General features: G+C 40.5%; 1 protein-coding gene across 3 annotated transcripts in view; it reads left to right on the top strand.

The window, feature by feature from the left end:
* Positions 1-5,347: 5,347 nt before the first annotated feature.
* LOC135313095 (uncharacterized) overlaps positions 5,348-17,085 on the top strand; it is a 65,875-nt gene continuing 54,137 nt past the window's right edge. For all 3 annotated transcript variants that reach the window (XM_064449831.1, XM_064449829.1, XM_064449832.1), the window contains exons 1-8: positions 5,348-5,758; positions 6,080-6,180; positions 6,568-6,637; positions 7,538-7,668; positions 9,379-9,467; positions 12,177-12,276; positions 13,587-13,630; positions 14,778-14,855. In XM_064449831.1, coding sequence (XP_064305901.1) covers positions 5,350-5,758; positions 6,080-6,180; positions 6,568-6,637; positions 7,538-7,668; positions 9,379-9,467; positions 12,177-12,276; positions 13,587-13,630; positions 14,778-14,855 — 1,022 coding nt within the window. In that variant the 5' untranslated portion in view covers positions 5,348-5,349. The remainder of the gene's footprint in view (positions 5,759-6,079; positions 6,181-6,567; positions 6,638-7,537; positions 7,669-9,378; positions 9,468-12,176; positions 12,277-13,586; positions 13,631-14,777; positions 14,856-17,085) is intronic.

Below are 17,085 nucleotides of genomic sequence, written 5' to 3'. Positions count from 1 at the left end.
CAAAAAAGTGAAAAAGAAAAACAAAAAGTTTTGTAACTCATCTTTCTTTTTCAATATTCAAAACTTGGGCAAAAGGTAAATGGCAACATTTTTGCCAATCCAACAGTCCAGTCTGTGCAACAGACTTCTTCCTCATGCTTCCTGCAGTGAGATGCCTGGAGGATTTGTGAGTCAGCAAAAATCAGTTCTCAGTTGCTCTGCATGGGAGAGGTTTTTGTGTCTTTTCAGTTATGAAACCAGTACAGATACTCACTATGCTTCAGTTCAAATACAGCCTGGAAGTGGTTCTGTTTCTGAGGAAAAGTATGAAATGTATGTATTTCATGTCAGCGATGGAGTTCCGTTTTGGAAAGAATCAGTGGGATACTTTGCTGCATGCACATTGTGAATACAGAAAATTCACTCACTTTAGTATTTGTTCTTAATTAGTGATGGGATGTTATATTTTTTTTAAATCTAAGCAGGGAAACTACAATGATGCATGATTGCTAAAAGTCATTTGGTTTGTGACTCATGTTCTGGTGGCCATTTTTTCCAGTACTTTTTCTACAGCATATAGCAATGTAAAAGAACCTTTGATTTCTGCAAATATTTTTTGTAGCTAATGCATCATTGCTTTAATACATAGTTCTCATTTTTATTTCAAGTATCATTAGAAACAAATTTTCAAAAGTATTTAACAATCAGAAAGGCAAAAGAATCAAGACACCTCATCTTTAGAGTACTTCTGAAAATACTTCATGTCCATAGGCCAGAAGTTTGATGGTTTGAACAAGCTATTATCTTATTTTGAAAAAATCCTGTGGTCTTTTTAATGCTTACTTACTTTCATACATTTCAGATTTTATTTAAACTTCATTCAAATGTTAAGGAATTAAAAAAGAAGATAATCTCCTAAAAACTTGAGGAATGTGTTATAAAAGAACAAAATCAATATAGTGCAAAAGATTACGTATACCAAGCTGAGCGGTGCAGCTGACATGCCTGAGGGATGGGATGTCATCCAGAGAGACCTGGACAAGCTGGAGAGGTGGGCCGGTGCAAACCTCATGAGGTTCAACAAGGCCAAGCGCAGGGTCTTGCACCTGGGTCGGGGCAACCCCCCATACCAGTACAGGCTGGGGGATGAAGGGAGAAGGACTTGGGGGTACTGGTGGACAAAAAGCAAGACATGAGCCAATAATGTGCACTTGCAACCCAGAAAGCCAACTGTATGCTGGGCTGCATCAAAGTGTGACGAGCAGGGTGAGGGAGGTGATTCTGCCCCTCTACTCTGCTCTGGTGAGACCCCACCTGGAGCACTGTGTCCAGCTCTGGGTACCTCAACACATAAAAGACATGGGCCTGTTGGAGCAGGTCCAGAGGAGGGTCACAAAAATGATCTGAGGGCTGGAGGACCTCTCCTATGAGGACAGGCTGAGAGAGTTGGGGTTGTTCAGCCTGGAAAAGAGAAGGCTGCAGGGAGACCTTATTGTGGCCTTCCAGTACTTAAAAGGGGACTATAGGAAGGATGGGGGCAACCTCTTTAGCAAGGCCTGTTGCAACAGGACAAGGGCTGATGGTTTTAAACTGAAAGAGGGTAGATTCAGGCTAGGTTTAAGGATGAAATGTTTTACAATGAGGGTGGTGAAACACTGGCAGAGGTTGCCCAGAGAGGTTGTGGAGGCCCCACCCCTAGAGACATTCAAGGTGAGGTTGGACAGGGCTCTGAGCAACCTGATCTAGTTGGGGATGTCCCTGCTCACTGCAGGGGGGTTGGACTAGGTGACCTCTAAAGGTCTCTTCCAACCCACACCATTCTATGATTCTATGATTCTATTATTGCATTGTCACAGCTGAGGTTTTTCCAAGTCCCAGGGCATAGGGTGTTACACTTCAACATGCTAAAAATCTACCAAAATAGCCAAACCCCCAAACCATGAGCTGGGATCAGTTAAACATCATTATTGAGCTTTGAGTTGTTTGTGCCTTATATAGGGGTATTAAATGCAACATGGCAAATTCTCTCCCTTTACTGATTTACAGAGATAATTTTCAACTGTTGATTCACTTAGGAAAGGTTGGTTTTCAGGTCGTCTGCAAAGGAGAGATTGCAATGTATGCTTTACCTTGAGGGCAAGAGCAGTGAACTCCATTTGTTAAACAAAGAGATGCACTAATTTGTGGGAATGAGATAAGTAATAAATTCAAATATTTGCTGAATATTTTGTAATTGGTTGAGAGGACAGAGCCTCAATAAAGTAAAAGATCACGGCAAAAATGTAATATATTTCACAGTGAAACCCTGGTCTGTGAAATACCTTGCTTATACTTTTTTAAGGAACCAGAGGAAGCCTGACTGTCAGAAAAATCCTAGAAAAATAATGGAAAGTGTATTTGCTTTGGAAAAATGTACTCCACATGGTCCTCCCTGACTTCCAGGATTAGCTCTGAAGGCTATTAGTTCAGGATGACGGTAGTAGAAGAATGAATTTCACATTTCATTTTTCACATCATCTGTGCTCCATGATGGTGCACAAATCTGTTTACAGCGAGGGAAACACAGGCCTATATTTGAAACATTAATGGCACTAGCATGATAAAAGTAATTCTAAGTATTTACGGTCACTGAAGGAAACAATCTCACACTGACCTACATTTGAACCATGAACAGGAAAAATGTTGTTATTTATTCTTTTAGTCTGTAACCTTTTTCTTTCTCCAGCATAAAAATTTAAGACAGAAGATTTTCTTCCCCTTCCTTCTCACAGTTTATGAGATTAATTCAAAACCTGGCTTACTCTTAAAAGTTGTACATTAAGCAATGAAGCCAGTGGATGTGGTTTCCTACCATGCGGCAGAGTTATGGCATCTATTATTGTTGACCCATATTCCCTATATAGGCCACAAATACAGTCATTTTTTTCACTAGCACCTCTGTGTACGAATTTCACACAGGCTTGTTACTGACTGTAGCTTCTTCTGGGCTTCACCGATAACCACACAGTGCCATCTGATGTCCTCAAAGAGCAATAAACTGTTTCTAAAATCTGTTAAATCACATAAAGGCCAAAATCTCAGAATTACAACTTGACCACCACAGAACATTGCTTTCCCAAGCCTACCTGGAAAAGCCTCTAAATAAATTGCCTCTGTTTTCATCAAAACAATCCTAACTTCGCGTATGAAACGATGGGCTCTGAACTAATCATTACGGCAGCACTGTCTTATTATCTTACCTGTGTCAGATATTAATTCTTTCACATGCATGTAAACACCCATATGCAAATATGCTAAAGTTGTATTCATGCTCTACAAGGGCTTTAAAATGGTTTCTGACAAAGCAAGCTCCAGCCCATCACAGAACAGTGAGCAGCCGCTGTCAAAACCCATGCTACGAAAATATTTGGAAGAAGTTGAAAAAACAAAGCACCTTCTAGACTCCAAGACCATTCTACCAATGTATACGTGTGCGGGTGAGTACTTATATCTTATTATGGATAAAATACATTTGTTCATCCGGGGGGGAAATGCACACGTTTGCCTCTTTGCATAGTGCAGACAGCACAGGGGATGCTGGTGGGAGCAGACGACACGTTTTGCGGCCAGGGATTGTTTTGCACGCGAGGCAGGTGCCAACGGTGGTGAGACACAGCCATCTACCGGCCTCTGGTTCGCTTTGCTTGAGCAGCCTTCTCTTCTCGCATCCAGAAATTTTACAGCGTGCGCTCTTGGCCCAAACCATTTCAGCAGGACTTTTACTTACATTCACGGGTTATAGATGAATATGTTTGTTAGTGATTGGCATTTATTTTGGATATATTTAAGCACAGGAGTGAGCGAGGACCGCAGCACGTTGATTATGGAGTCTCAGCGAAGGTAAACTGCATTTGAATTCCACCATGGGATTTGAGACCACTGCAAGACTGGCTGAGGATTAGCCGTGTTTCCTGCTGTGTTACAATATCTTACTGCCTCGTATTCCATATTGAAACACACACAGAAGACATTTTAAAATTTAACTACAGAAACAGTGTGTCTTTATGGCTATCCTGATAGCTGTGTCTTTTGTACCAGACAGTGCTCCTTCTGGTTCTTCCTTCAAAGTTTTCTTTAAGGAGCTACAATAAATATACTTGGTATACTTAGGACAAAGCTGTCTGGAGTCAGCCTTGTATACATAACATTGGGGGTTTCTCCACACTGTGATTATTTGGGTGTTTACCAGTTTATAGGGATGCAAAACCTGCAAGCTTTCAACACAATAATTAAATACTTTAATAATCAAAAGTGTGGTCCTCTCTATGTGTAGGGAACCAGCTTTTCTTTCTCTGTGACCTCCTTGGTTCTGCCCGTGTAATAACTTAGGAGAGTAATTGTTCATCACTTCTTAGGCACTGAGGAGGTTAGAAGATGGTGCTACATGGCCTTTTGGCAATACGAAAACATTGAACCTCCCTAAATAAAGAACCTGATTCTAAGATTATTTTGTCTTCTCTCAGCTGAATAATTTCTAACTGCAATTAGAAATTAGTCTAACTGGAAAATTTATCAACAACTTCCAGAAGTACTTATTTAAATATTTTCAACATGGCTACTTTTTACATCAGTAAAACCACCTCTTGTCACTTATAATTGACGACATCACATGGAAGGTTGTATTTTTCAGCATTCCTGCGAAGACCCCAAATTTTATTATTGTTTCATTTGCAAGAGATAATTCAAAACCACTTAGAATCCAAGTATACGTGTTAAGGGAGGCCTAGCAGTTATTTCATCAGATTAACATGTAGGACTCTGATTCAGTCACAATCTTTGTCGTATCAGACAAATGATGTGGACTTTCTATAGACAGGGAGTCACTCTGAAGTACCTGTACACGATTACCCCTCTCTGGAGGTGTTAAGAGACAGCCCTCTGATTCAGACTTAAGGACTGGGAAATTGTTCCTTTTTATATAATGGGGAATTTGCTGGTTTAGTGACCTTTATCTCATATTCACTGACTACAAATTCAGTCTAGGACCTGAGAAACTCTTCCTGTCAAAACAGACATGTACTCCCCAGAAAGCCTTATTTTTTTAATAAGTGCATTTTTTGCTTAGAGGAGGAAAGGTTTTCATAAAAATTTCATAACCAGGCTGTCTGACATGCTTTCAACATTACCACAACCCGGAATGGGGTTTCTGCTCTGAAGGTTAACCCCACCACCCCACACATGGCGCTTCAGCAGGGACACGGGTGCCCTCGCCACCCCCGCAGCACCTCAGGGATGCGACAGCCCCAAACCCACCCGCCTCTGATCCGCGTCCGGCGTGGGCCGCTATCACACCAGAACCACACCGGACGCCCCATTTAGGCACGTCCCGGAATGCAGCCACCGCAGCCCTCCCGCCGCTACGCGTTGAACAAGGCGCACCAGCCCGGCCGAGCGGGAACCCCCAAAGCTCCCACTATTCCCCCACGCAAACTCGGGGTTTATAACCTCCCAACCGGCCCCACAAGCCCTCAGCCCCGCCCCAGCGATCACTTCGGCCGTTGCAGCGGGTTGGGCCGGGGCGGGCTCAGCCCTCAGGCAGGGGCGGCGCTCACGATCCCGCCCGCCGTCACCATGAGCTGCGCCTCGCTGCTGGCGCTCCGGGGTCCGCGGCTCCTGGGGGCTGCCGCCCGTCCGCCCCGCTGGGGCAGGGGGCGCAGCAGCGGCGGCTGCGAGCCCGCGGCGGGCGCCGCGGTGCGCATCGGATGCGCCTCGGGCTTCTGGGGTGACACGGCGGCCGCGGGTACGGTGACGGCGCGGGGGCGGTGGGGAGAAGTGGCGGGGCGGCGGGGGCGGCCGCGGGGACACGGAGGCTTGGCGAGGCGGCTTGGCGAGGCCGCCGGGCGGGCGGGCGGGAGGTGCCTGCCGGCGCCGCGAACAGCCCCGTTGCGTAAGCGGCTGGGCCCGGGCCGCCGCGGCACGGCCGGGAGGGGCGAGCCGCCCGCAAGGCCGTCGCCAAGGGCAGGGGCGGGAAGGCCCGGCTCGGCTCAGCCCAGCCCAGCGGCGGCTGGGGCGGGCCGGGGGTACCGCGGTGCTAACGGCGGGTTCTCCCCTGCCCCGCCAGTGCCGCAGCTGCTGTACGGAGGGAAGCTGGATTTCCTCGTCTTCGATTATCTCTCCGAGATCACCATGTCGCTGCTGACGGCCGCCAAAGCCCGGTCTCCCGTAAGTAGCCGCCGGGAGCCGCTGCGCAGCCCGGTCGTGCCCGGGGTGGCTCCGGCGAGAGGGCCGGCCTGGGCGGGCATCGCCCCGCCGTGAGGCGAGCGGGCGGGCTCCGGCGGCCCCGAGCTCCCCTCCGGCCCGGGCGCGCTGGGAGGCTGCTTAAAACGTGCCGCGTAACGGGGGCACGTTTGCTTCTGTACGCTTCTTGCATGTGTCTGTTTGCTCTCATGTATTCAGTTTCATCGAGTAAAAGCATTCGCGTCCTTCCCTATAGATAACGTTATCCAAACATTTGGAGAGCTAGCTGTTCTTCCCTGTGTTCTGTTAACCGAGAAAAGGGATTGGGCTGGCTTAACTGTAACAAATGGTTGCAGCTTTTAATTATTTCAGCTTTTAGGTTACACTCCGGATTTTGTCTCCACTGCCATGGCTCCCTATATAAAAGATATTCACAGGAAAGGTAGGCTACTCTTGGTGTGAATTTGTATGTTAAATAAGCTCAATTGCTTAGGTGGGTTTTGTATAGTTACTATTCCTGTAAACAGCTGTTTCTCACCCTACTGTTTTGCTCTCCTCTGGAAATAATGATTTAAACATCACCCAAAATGCCATCGCAGTAGATGTGAAGTGCATGTCTGATAGTGGCATTTAAATTGGGTTAATTTGAAATGCTTACTATAGTTATAAATATATACCTATATCCACATATTTCTTACTGTAGCTTTAATGCGTGAATGGAAGATTGCTTTACAGATCTTTGTTAGAACGTGGGATGTAGATGTTTTCAATGCAATCTAAAAGTTTTTCAGCAATTCCTATGTAATTCTCGAATATTGCTTACTTTCTGGTCACTTTTTCTGTTTACGTTAGTATAGCTTTGCAGCTTTCTGAGCTTGGGAAAGAGAATTACATCTAAGCATCCAATACCCTAATACTCTGCTAACACAGTCTGAAATATGCACCTATCTCTTATAGGTGCATATTTCTGCTAAAATGTCATTGTTTGGAGAGCATGGATATTGAATGAATGGTGTCAAATACTGTTCCTGTAGGAGTTGTTTTGATGCTCTCTGTTTGCCTCATGATGTATGTCGTCTTGGTCACTTTTTCCTTCCATGCATAAAGGAAAGATGAGAAGGATCTATAACAATTCATTTTCTGTAAACAACTTTGCATTGGCTTATTCCAGTCCTTTCACAGATTAAATAGTGTTCGTGTTTTAATGTGATTTTAGTATTTTAGTTGGTTAAATGTCTGACACCTTGCAAGGGTGATGTCTTGCTTATGTTTCAGCGCACTGAGTTTTTAAAATACAGGAGTTTGTTGATGCTGCTGAACTTAATTTGTCTTTTTTGTTCAGGTGTTCGTGTCGTCAGTAATGCTGGTGGAATGAATCCACTTGCTTGTGCAGCTGCCCTTCAAGAGGTGGCAAAGAAAGCAGGTGTTGATGTGAAAATAGCTGTTATTGCTGGAGATGACATAATGAGTGAGGTATTTTACTTTGTATTAAGGCTTAATAACATTGAAGAAATTATTTTAGTCTATATAGCCTGAAGGTAGCATTTACTGTCCTGTAGGAACTTACTTTGTGAATATGCAGTTGCGTTTTGCTGTGAAAAGCATCTAAACATTTTTACTTCATTTTCTTTAATTTTTTGTGCATGAAAACAAATCTTGTCACATCTTATGTTTGGTGTGTGATGGGGATGAATTTTATAAGGCTGTGGATCTGCTCTTTATCTTTTTGAAGCAAACTCTGAATCTGATCTAAGATCTGCTTGTTCTTCAGGAGAAGCTAGGATGTGCTGTGCCTTATTGTTTGTGTCTAAACTAAATAATCCTGAGTGTTAAATCCCTTAAATTTAAATGTGGTGTAATTAACCACATGTTCAGAATGTTCACGCCTTCTAGCTGTTTCAGTAGTTTACAGGCATTTCCTGTTGTTATTTTGTTTACAGGTAGCTGTTTTTCTGTTTTTAAGTTATTAGTTTATGGCCAGTAATGTAATGTTAAGTAGGAGGATTGAAGTTTTTATATTTAGAAAAACCCTTTGAAATCTAGAGATGAAATACGTGGCTTTTTTTTAACTTGAAGGATGATACTTTATGTGTGGAGTCTGATTCTGAAAAAGCGTTGACCATACCTGAAAAGATACTGTGAAAACAGTTTATATGTTGATAGTGGTTCAGAAGAGATAGGTGTGCACTATGGTTAAATCTCTGCCTGTAACTTGGAAGATTTATCTGTGTAGGCTCTGTTAGTCCTTGCTTGCTATTGAAAGTGGAAGATGGTCAAGTAAGATTCATTATTTGCAAATTATGGGCAGCACTTGGACTTCCTTTCAACAAACTTCTGCCCTACTGAAATTACTTTATCATCAGTGGTCCAGAATTTCATTACTAGTACAACAGTGGAAATGATCATTATTTGACCTTGGCACAGACGTTTCTGATCTGAAATTGATTATTTTCTATGCTATTGTCAGTAAATAACTTAGAGGAACAAATAAAGAGACAGCTTTTACTGTCTACAGACAGCTCTTTATGTTGATACCAAACATTGTAAATTACGCTAGGAAATGTTATTTGTGGTTTGGAGGATTTCAGTCCTTACCATAGAATACTAAATTAATTCAAAGTGGAAGTTTTTTTTTTCCCCACACTGTAGACCCCCACCCTGTAACTAGCGTTAGACATTGAGTCTATGCAGTCACTGGTCCCTGGATCTACTAGTTTCCCAAGTTGCCTAATGCATGGTCAAAAACACCCACCCCGCTACCTACCTCTCTGGAAACACAATGTATTCTAAGTATCACCTGGAGCTGCAGAATTAGCCTTGTTTTCTGGCCATGCCACCGTTGCCATTACGGCAGACACATTTCTGTTTGCAGAGTTGGATTTATTCAGTCCTACAGCAATTAAAGACAGTTTAAAATCCCAGGGAATATACCAGTTCCTTGTAGTTGATCATCTGTGAACGGACTAGCATTCTTTAAAGACTTATTTTTCTGTATGCTGGAAAACTAGGGTTAAAAGTGTGTGTAGGACTTCTAGCCATTAAACTGATCTGTATTGGTGCTAATTTTAATGATCATACTTTGCTTAGACTTGCTATGAAGTGGATCTATTGGCTTATACTAATAAAAGGCTTACAGTAGGTACTACAAAATACTCATAGATTTGGTGTTTTGTTTTCTGACAGAAAGAGAACCTAAAAGGAGCTGGTATCACTGATTTAGAGAGTGGCAAACAATTTCCAGAGAGCATTCATAGCATGAATGTGTATCTTGGGTGAGTTATCTTAACAAGTTGGGTTTTTTAAATTATGAAAAAATAACATATTGACTACATTAAATTGTTTTGTTTTTTAAGTAGAACCACCTAGTATGTGAGGTTCACCTTTGCATTATTCAGGCAAACGGGAAAAAAATTTGTTTGTAATTTGTAAATAAACTTTAATTTAGAACCTTGCCAGTTGTGACTTCTTAGCATTACATCCACAGGTTTTAGTTCAGGGCAAAATAGTTTAATTATAACAACCACAAAAATCCTCTGTTGCTGCATGGAGCAGTTGTTTAGGATGTTGTCACTAGAAAAGTGCAACCGAGGAAGTGAAGTACTGGGATGCGCTCTCAGAGCTGTAGGAGGTTCCATTAGGCTGTGCTGCACTGTCAGGCTTTGTACGACTGAAATTTTGGGAGCTGTTTTTCCAGGGTGGATCACTGTTTTTGAAAGATCTCCCTTGCCTGCGTTATGATGCTAAAGGCCTGCTATAGATCTCTAAATGCCGGTGTTCTACCTACCTGTTCGAACAGTCGCATTTGCATTGTCACCATCAACCTCTTCAGATGAATCAATGTCAGTCAAGTCTATCAAAGGGGAAGGTCTGAGAAATGGGACAATGATCAGATGTTCCCAAAAGCCAGCATCTCTTCCAGTTGATAATCGGGGTGATGCTGTCTTTGCTTCTCCATCCTCCACATCATCCCTATCATGCCTCCTGTATCTCTGTTTGGTGTATTTCTAAAGTCTGTGCAAACAGTCCCCCTCTTATGTTCATCTTTATTGAAAAACTGCTGTGTTCTCTCTCTTAAAATGATCATTGCACTTCCCAAAAATGCATTACTGGCAGATAGCAAGGTATGGCTGTACCTAACACAGCATGTTAGGTACATTTTTCTCTGTAAAATGAGAACCTTTTAATAGATTAAGCTTTTAAAGTTAATTAAAAGTGTTTAATTAAAATAGTGTTTTCTGCCAGTGCTGGATCTTCTGTTTTTTAAACTTCGACTTGCAACATTTGCAGATCATGAGTACCTGTAAATGAAATCTCAGAAATAATGTTTAATATCTGTAGTTTTGAGAAAGTGTTCGTTCCAATTCTGGTGATGCATGATTTATTCACAAATTAAAAAAGGAATGCAAATCAAAGCAGAGAGGACAAAAGCAGACTAGTATGAGGATGAGGCATTTTAAAAATCTGTTGCCTCTGCTTTGTTGACAGATGCTAGAACAGTGGACCCTTGGTTTTCTGATAAAAGTGGTATTTTTTTATGGGCCCCTTAATCTCAGTTGCATTGAAATGTAAAGCTATTACTAGCCTCTTAAATTAGTTGTTTCATAAGTTACATTTTTCTTTGACAGTATTGGCAGTGGATGCTTATTTGTAAAGCAAATGATAAATTTATATATGACTGTAAAACAAGTCAACATCAGAGTGTATTGGGTAAAATCTGTAAGTTCTGTAGATCATTCACTTTTAATTCCCCGAATCTGACCATGTTTACAGGTTGATTCTTGGTTCAAGTGTGTAAACTCAATCTGAAAAACTTGCATTGAGGTATCGATCCTGAAGTGTTTCTTCTGTCTCTCCTGTTTTGGGCTATTAGTTCTGTGGACTGAGTTCATGTGCATTTTTACAATAAGAGCCAAATGGCTTTATTTACTGCTTTTCAAAGGTAGTAACACAGTTTTTCTATCATATCCTGTATGTACGTATGCAGAAACCCCATTTGTGCTTTTTACGTGTGACTGTTACTTAACACTATACCCTGAGGTGTAAATTGTTTTTGTATGCTGTGTATTTGCTTGTTGTTCTAGCTAGCATCCTTTGGTTCCTGTAGCCTTGGGGGGAAAAAAAAGTACATACTTGTATTTTATGTTTACATCACTAAGAAAACTTCTGTGTCTTCTAACTTAACTCTTGACAAAAACAGGGCTAAGTCTATAGAAACTGTAGAAAAACTCTACTGCTCTTGGTTTTGTTCCTTAAGGGACACAGTTTATGGTAATATGTGTTTTCAGTCTGCCTGTTTCATGAAGAATAGAAGGATCTGGCAGATAGCATGGGTTTAGAAGCCAGGAGCCACACACTCTGGTCAAAGCTTCCTCACTGAAGTGTATAAGCTTGAGCAGTTCACCTGGGTGCATATTTTCAAACCTGACTAATTTTGACTGGGCTGACTCTTACTTGACCAATCTGGAAAATCTGTTGCCTGAGTTTCTTCAGAAATAATGACTGCACGGTGCTGCTCTTGAAGTTGGTTGATATTTCAAGTTCTAAAAACACTTAAAGAAATTGACCTGAAAGGTTTAAAATTGGAGGGCAAAGTCACCAAGCTTTCTCTGTGAAGAATATTGGTCTTTACACCTATCTACAAATGAAATGAGTAACGAATCTCTGAAAAAACACTTAGATTTTCTGTTATTGATAATAGAAGTGACCCTCTATGCACTATGTACAGGACAGTTTCTCTGAGCATCAAGACAAATGTTTCAATTATATCATTTAGATACCTGAATTTGATAGGGTGTTCTGAAGATTGTTTTTTAAAATATTCTTGTTGTATATACAAAATGGCAAACTAGTTGTTAAAAGTCGATTTCATATGAGATTTTTATGTTATTTTTATCCTATGTATGGCAGGGAGCTGATTTTGGTTTTTTTAAACGGTGCTTTAAAATGTAAAAGTACTTACTGTTGTGTTTGGTCATCTTTAGCGCAAGACCAATAAGCAGGGCTCTTGACCTTGGAGCCGATATTGTTGTGACGGGTAGATGCGTTGACAGTGGGATAGTATTAGGACCACTCATTCATTCTGTAAGTACATGTTCTTTTCCATATGGTAATGAACATCTGTAAATGAATATTCCACAGTCACTGTCAATTTTTTGCTTCTTATGAAAACGTAGATATTAAATTAAAAATAATGAGCACCCTAAATATTTCTTCCTTACATGCATCAAAAGCTGTTAGCTTTCACTTCTCCTAAACTTATAGCAGGGATATTTATGAACTTGTGTATCATGAAGCTGAAAAGTGTTTTGGTGAAGTTAGGGAAGTCTTACCATGTTTCACCACTGTTTCACCCTTACTTTTTTTTAAGGTGGCGGTAGTAAAGCACTTTGGATTTTGGGGAGGGGGGAGGGAGGCAGGCACATGAGGTGGTCTAAAACACTCGTCTTTTTCAATGGGTAAGCAATTTTTATTTTAAGTAGTTGAGTTTCAGTGCAACGTTTCTCTAATTCCTTGAATTTCAACAAGTTAGAGAAGCAGAATATAATACAAGAAGTATTTTGAATAGATTATACATTTTTGTGAATGACCACACATGGTGAAATATGGAAGCTTTCTTTTGGTGCATATTTAAAAAAATATGAAGGGTATGTGTTAGTGTCTAGCTACAAACATCCTTTCTAAAACTTCATACTCTTCTGACTTCACTCCTGTCAAACATCACCTAATCTAGAATTGAAATTTCCCATTTATAATTGCCATTATGGCTTGTTATGTTATTCCTGGCAGTTTACCATCTCTAAATAACTGTGTGTGTGTATCATCTACTCCAGAGAGGCCTTACCTAATTTATTAAAAGATTGTAGGGAGATTCCTGCAAAGTTCTAAAGAAGAAACAGTGAATATATTGCTTGCACTATGTTGAACTTGGGGAAGAAAATAATTTCTAGTTAAACAGAAAACATACTTCTAGTTTTTAAGGATGACTGGTAGTACTCCAGGAACTTATAATTTTGAAAAGTTGAAAAAACATAGTGGTTGGTTTACATGACACAAAATAGGTGCCAGACTTTTAAACCTCTGGGTTATACAAATTTTGAAAATATGAATATTGTACTTCCTATTGTTTTGAAGAGGGTGTGACTTTGAGAATTTGCATTTGTTTGTGTGTGTTAATAAGAGGAAAACTGAAATACATCAGAGCTCTTTTACTAATGTACTGTATAGCAACTCAAATCCACATAAAGTGCCTACCAATTATTGTTCTTTAGACTTCTGCAGTTAGTAAAAATATATCCAATGCATTGTTACTCAAAGCAATGAACATCCTATGTGCAGTGGTCTGTACTGTATGAAACTTTTATATATAAAACATATTTGTATTTTTCTTCTAGTTTGGCTGGAATAGAGATGACTTTGACTTGCTAGCTGCGGGAAGGTAAATGATATAAGAAGAAATGGGTAGATTTATATTTCGTATTATGTAATGTTAGGATAACAGGACTTTTTAAACACTTGGTGATTTTGCATATTATTGAATTCATTTATTTGAATATTTTTGTTAGGTTTTGGGTTCTTTTTAGGGCTCACTTAATACTCTTTCGTTTGGAATTTAAATTTCAGGAACTTCATTCTGGAACCAACTTAAAATAACAAAATGAGGAAAGGAGTGAATTATTTTATTTAACAACTTAATTTTATCTTCCTATCCCTTTTCTGTCGAGAGAGGAAATTTTATGGTACAGACCAGTGATTCCCAGCTTTTTGTGTTAGGCTATCACTGTTGAGATAGTAGCAGGTCTTATCCTCAGAGATGCACAGAAGGAGATTCCATCGGTTGTCAGCATCCTTGTATGGTTTTGCAGAAGCTCTATGACAGTACTCCTGTTTACAAACCCTAGTTGTAAGTCCAAAGGTTAGGAACCTGATTTAACTTTCTGCATTATCTAACTGTGTTGAAGTCCATAAAAATGAGTGACTACTTAGGGAACGCAAGTACACCCAGTAGTAGTATGCTTGGACCTCCTGTTGCTTGAGAATAAATGTGGAGGAAAAACTCCAGCTGCACTGTACTGGGGCCGACAGATGAGGCTTTTCCCTGTAATTCTATTGAGTGTTTATGGACTATCACAATCAGAGTCCAAAAACCTAATACATAACCATTCTGTCCTTTACATTGGAAGTGAGATCCTACAACCCTTCATTTAAAAATGGGCTTTGTATATTCAGTTACACACAGTGCAGACTGCTAAGATACTGAATTTAGATTAAGACTTCTTGAAATGATCAATGAAACTTGTTTTTTGGTGTCAGGTAATCTTTTAGGTGTTCAATTTTTTTTTCCCAGGAAATTAATTTATTTCTTAATTTAAAGGTTACTCATTTGAACTCTTCTTATATTCATCTTTCAGAATTCTGTGTTATATTTAGTGTGTAATTTATGTATGTATTAGATGCCTATGGGCGAAAAAAATACCATGTTCTGTTACTTAGTTCTACTTCCACTGTACTATTATATTTTAAAGCTGGATTTGTGAAACTTGATTTTACAGAACATTTAGTTATTTGAATGCCATTTTCCCCAGCCTTGCAGGTCATCTCATTGAATGTGGTGCTCAGTGTACAGGTGGAATATTCACAGATTGGCATGCAGTACCAGACTGGTAGGTAACTGTGACATCAGCATGTATGTTTGTAGAGGACCAAAGATGACGTTTCCGGCTGTATCAGTGTTGTGAAAACTGCTTCTACTTTATTCTTTTGCAGGAGGCAATATGGGCCTCTTGATATTTTTCTGCCTTAATGTTGGTCTTCTACAAGGTCTCTTCTCCCTATTGCAGTTTTCCTTTCTGGTCAACTGGGGGCTTGCTTTGTAAACTTGAGAAGCAGATGATTTGAAAAAAAAAAAAAATCAGCTCTTTGATTTTTTTTTTTCTTTTAGATTATTTTTTCTGTTTCCTTTTTTATCATTTGCTTTTTTGGGGAAGATTTGTTATGGGCTTTCATGTATGACTGTAGTGGAAAAGACAATATGCATATTTTGGATGCTGTTTCATCAGCCTTCAGTTAGATCAGGGTTGCCTACTGTTCAGTCACAAATTTTATATAACTTGCTTTGGTAGGGATGGATGTATGCCACAGTCCTCTCCTGCTGTGTGACCTGATCTCTGCAGTGTGACCCCATCTCTGCAAATGTGTTGAGCTGTCAGTCCTTTCAAAAAGTTACATGTGTATCTTGTGTTCAGACTTACTGAATTAGACTTTCATGTAAGTAGGTCCTTCTGCATGCTGAGAAGTACCACAAGGAAGGACTAATGTAGCCTGCTTTTGGCCAGCTTGTTTTTAAGAGTAGTTTAAAAGTAGTCCAGGATCCTGTTTTGCATACAGTGAGTGATTTGGGCTGCAGTCAATTCCTATTTTCCTTGGGATGAGAGGGAGAAATCTTGTCCTGTGTTGTGAGAAAGGCAGTGCTTCCTTTACTTGGAGGTAACGGCTGAAGAGCAGTGGGAGAGGTGCAGGAGGGAAGGGTGGCATTCACTGGGCGTGTTCCTGCTCCCAAGTTGGCCCTGGGAAGGAGGCCATAGGGGCAGCCTGTAGTCCAGGTGGATGAAGCAGCAGGACACTGTGCCCTGCGATCTGAAGAGCTGCTCTCCTGAGTGAGTTAGTTCCCTAGGGCTGCCAAGCTTTTTTTTTCTGACAGTGACTGTTTCTGATTCAGAGCGTGATCCTGAAAGATAGATTTTGTTTTTCTGAGTTCCTGAACACTGGTGATTTACAGGTGAAGACATGTATGGTATTGAAAGAAACAGGGTCAGACATGTCACTTGACCTATTAGAAGTCTGCTAGCCCTGAACAAACTGCACTCACTCTTCACTGTTGTGTTCAATGGGAAATCAAATGAGAGGGTTTATAGTGGCAAAACACTGTTCAGTTTGGAAACTGTAACTGCTAATCTTAGTCCTATTCTGATGTATAAAAGGAAGTTTCAGTATATTAACCTATAAGATACTGCAGTGGGAGTAGCTAATTTTACGGACAAGTATACCTACATTGTATATGCATAGCTAACACTCATCTGGGTGTCTAAAAATCATGTAACTGTGTATAAAATCATAGTAGTCTTGTGGCTTAGAGCTGACTGGTGCTAACTTGAATAGCTACTAAAGAATATAGAAAGTTAGCACCCAGTACTGCTCTGTTACCTTGTCCCCATCAATCTGTGCACATAATTCTGAATCATGCATGATTGTATCTGTGCTAATATAAGAGCAATATATTTACCTTCAGGTTAAGTCTACTAAAGAGTTAATCATGGTGCCTTAAAACTAGTGGTTTTGTTTGCAAATTGAAAAAGTCTTTGGCATGTAATTGACAAAATTTCTGAAATAAAAGTGTTACATATCAGCCTGTATGATAAACTTATAAAACTAGTCAAAATAAAACCAAAATAACGCGTGAGCTTTAATTTATATTTCAAGAGACAGAGTGGAAGACTGACTGAAGTGGACTTGTGGTCCAGCACACCCATTTAGGATAAGGGGGAAGGAGGGAGGGGAGGAGATTTGTTAGAGAGCTTTGCTGCTTCCCCTGCCCCCAATAAATAATTGGTTATTATATTTAGGCCCAAATGCATGAAGGGGAAATACTATGAAAGCTTTTGGGCTGCAGAAAAACACATTTTCCATTTGATAGCTTAGTAGTAACCTGTTGACCCCTTAAGTTAAGAAAACTTGATGGGGTGGGGGTTTTGTTATTTAGACAGTCTGAATCTGTTTTCAAGTCATGCAGATAATGCATTGCATAAGAACACACAGTAATAATATGATAATTCATAGTTTCAGTATTGACCAAAACATGCAATACCTGCTGTTGCCAAAATTACTTATATTGCC

This window comes from Phalacrocorax carbo, chromosome 4 (assembly GCF_963921805.1).
Source record: "Phalacrocorax carbo chromosome 4, bPhaCar2.1, whole genome shotgun sequence".
Lineage (NCBI taxonomy): Eukaryota > Metazoa > Chordata > Aves > Suliformes > Phalacrocoracidae > Phalacrocorax > Phalacrocorax carbo.
This window is presented reverse-complemented; position numbering and strand designations above follow the sequence as displayed.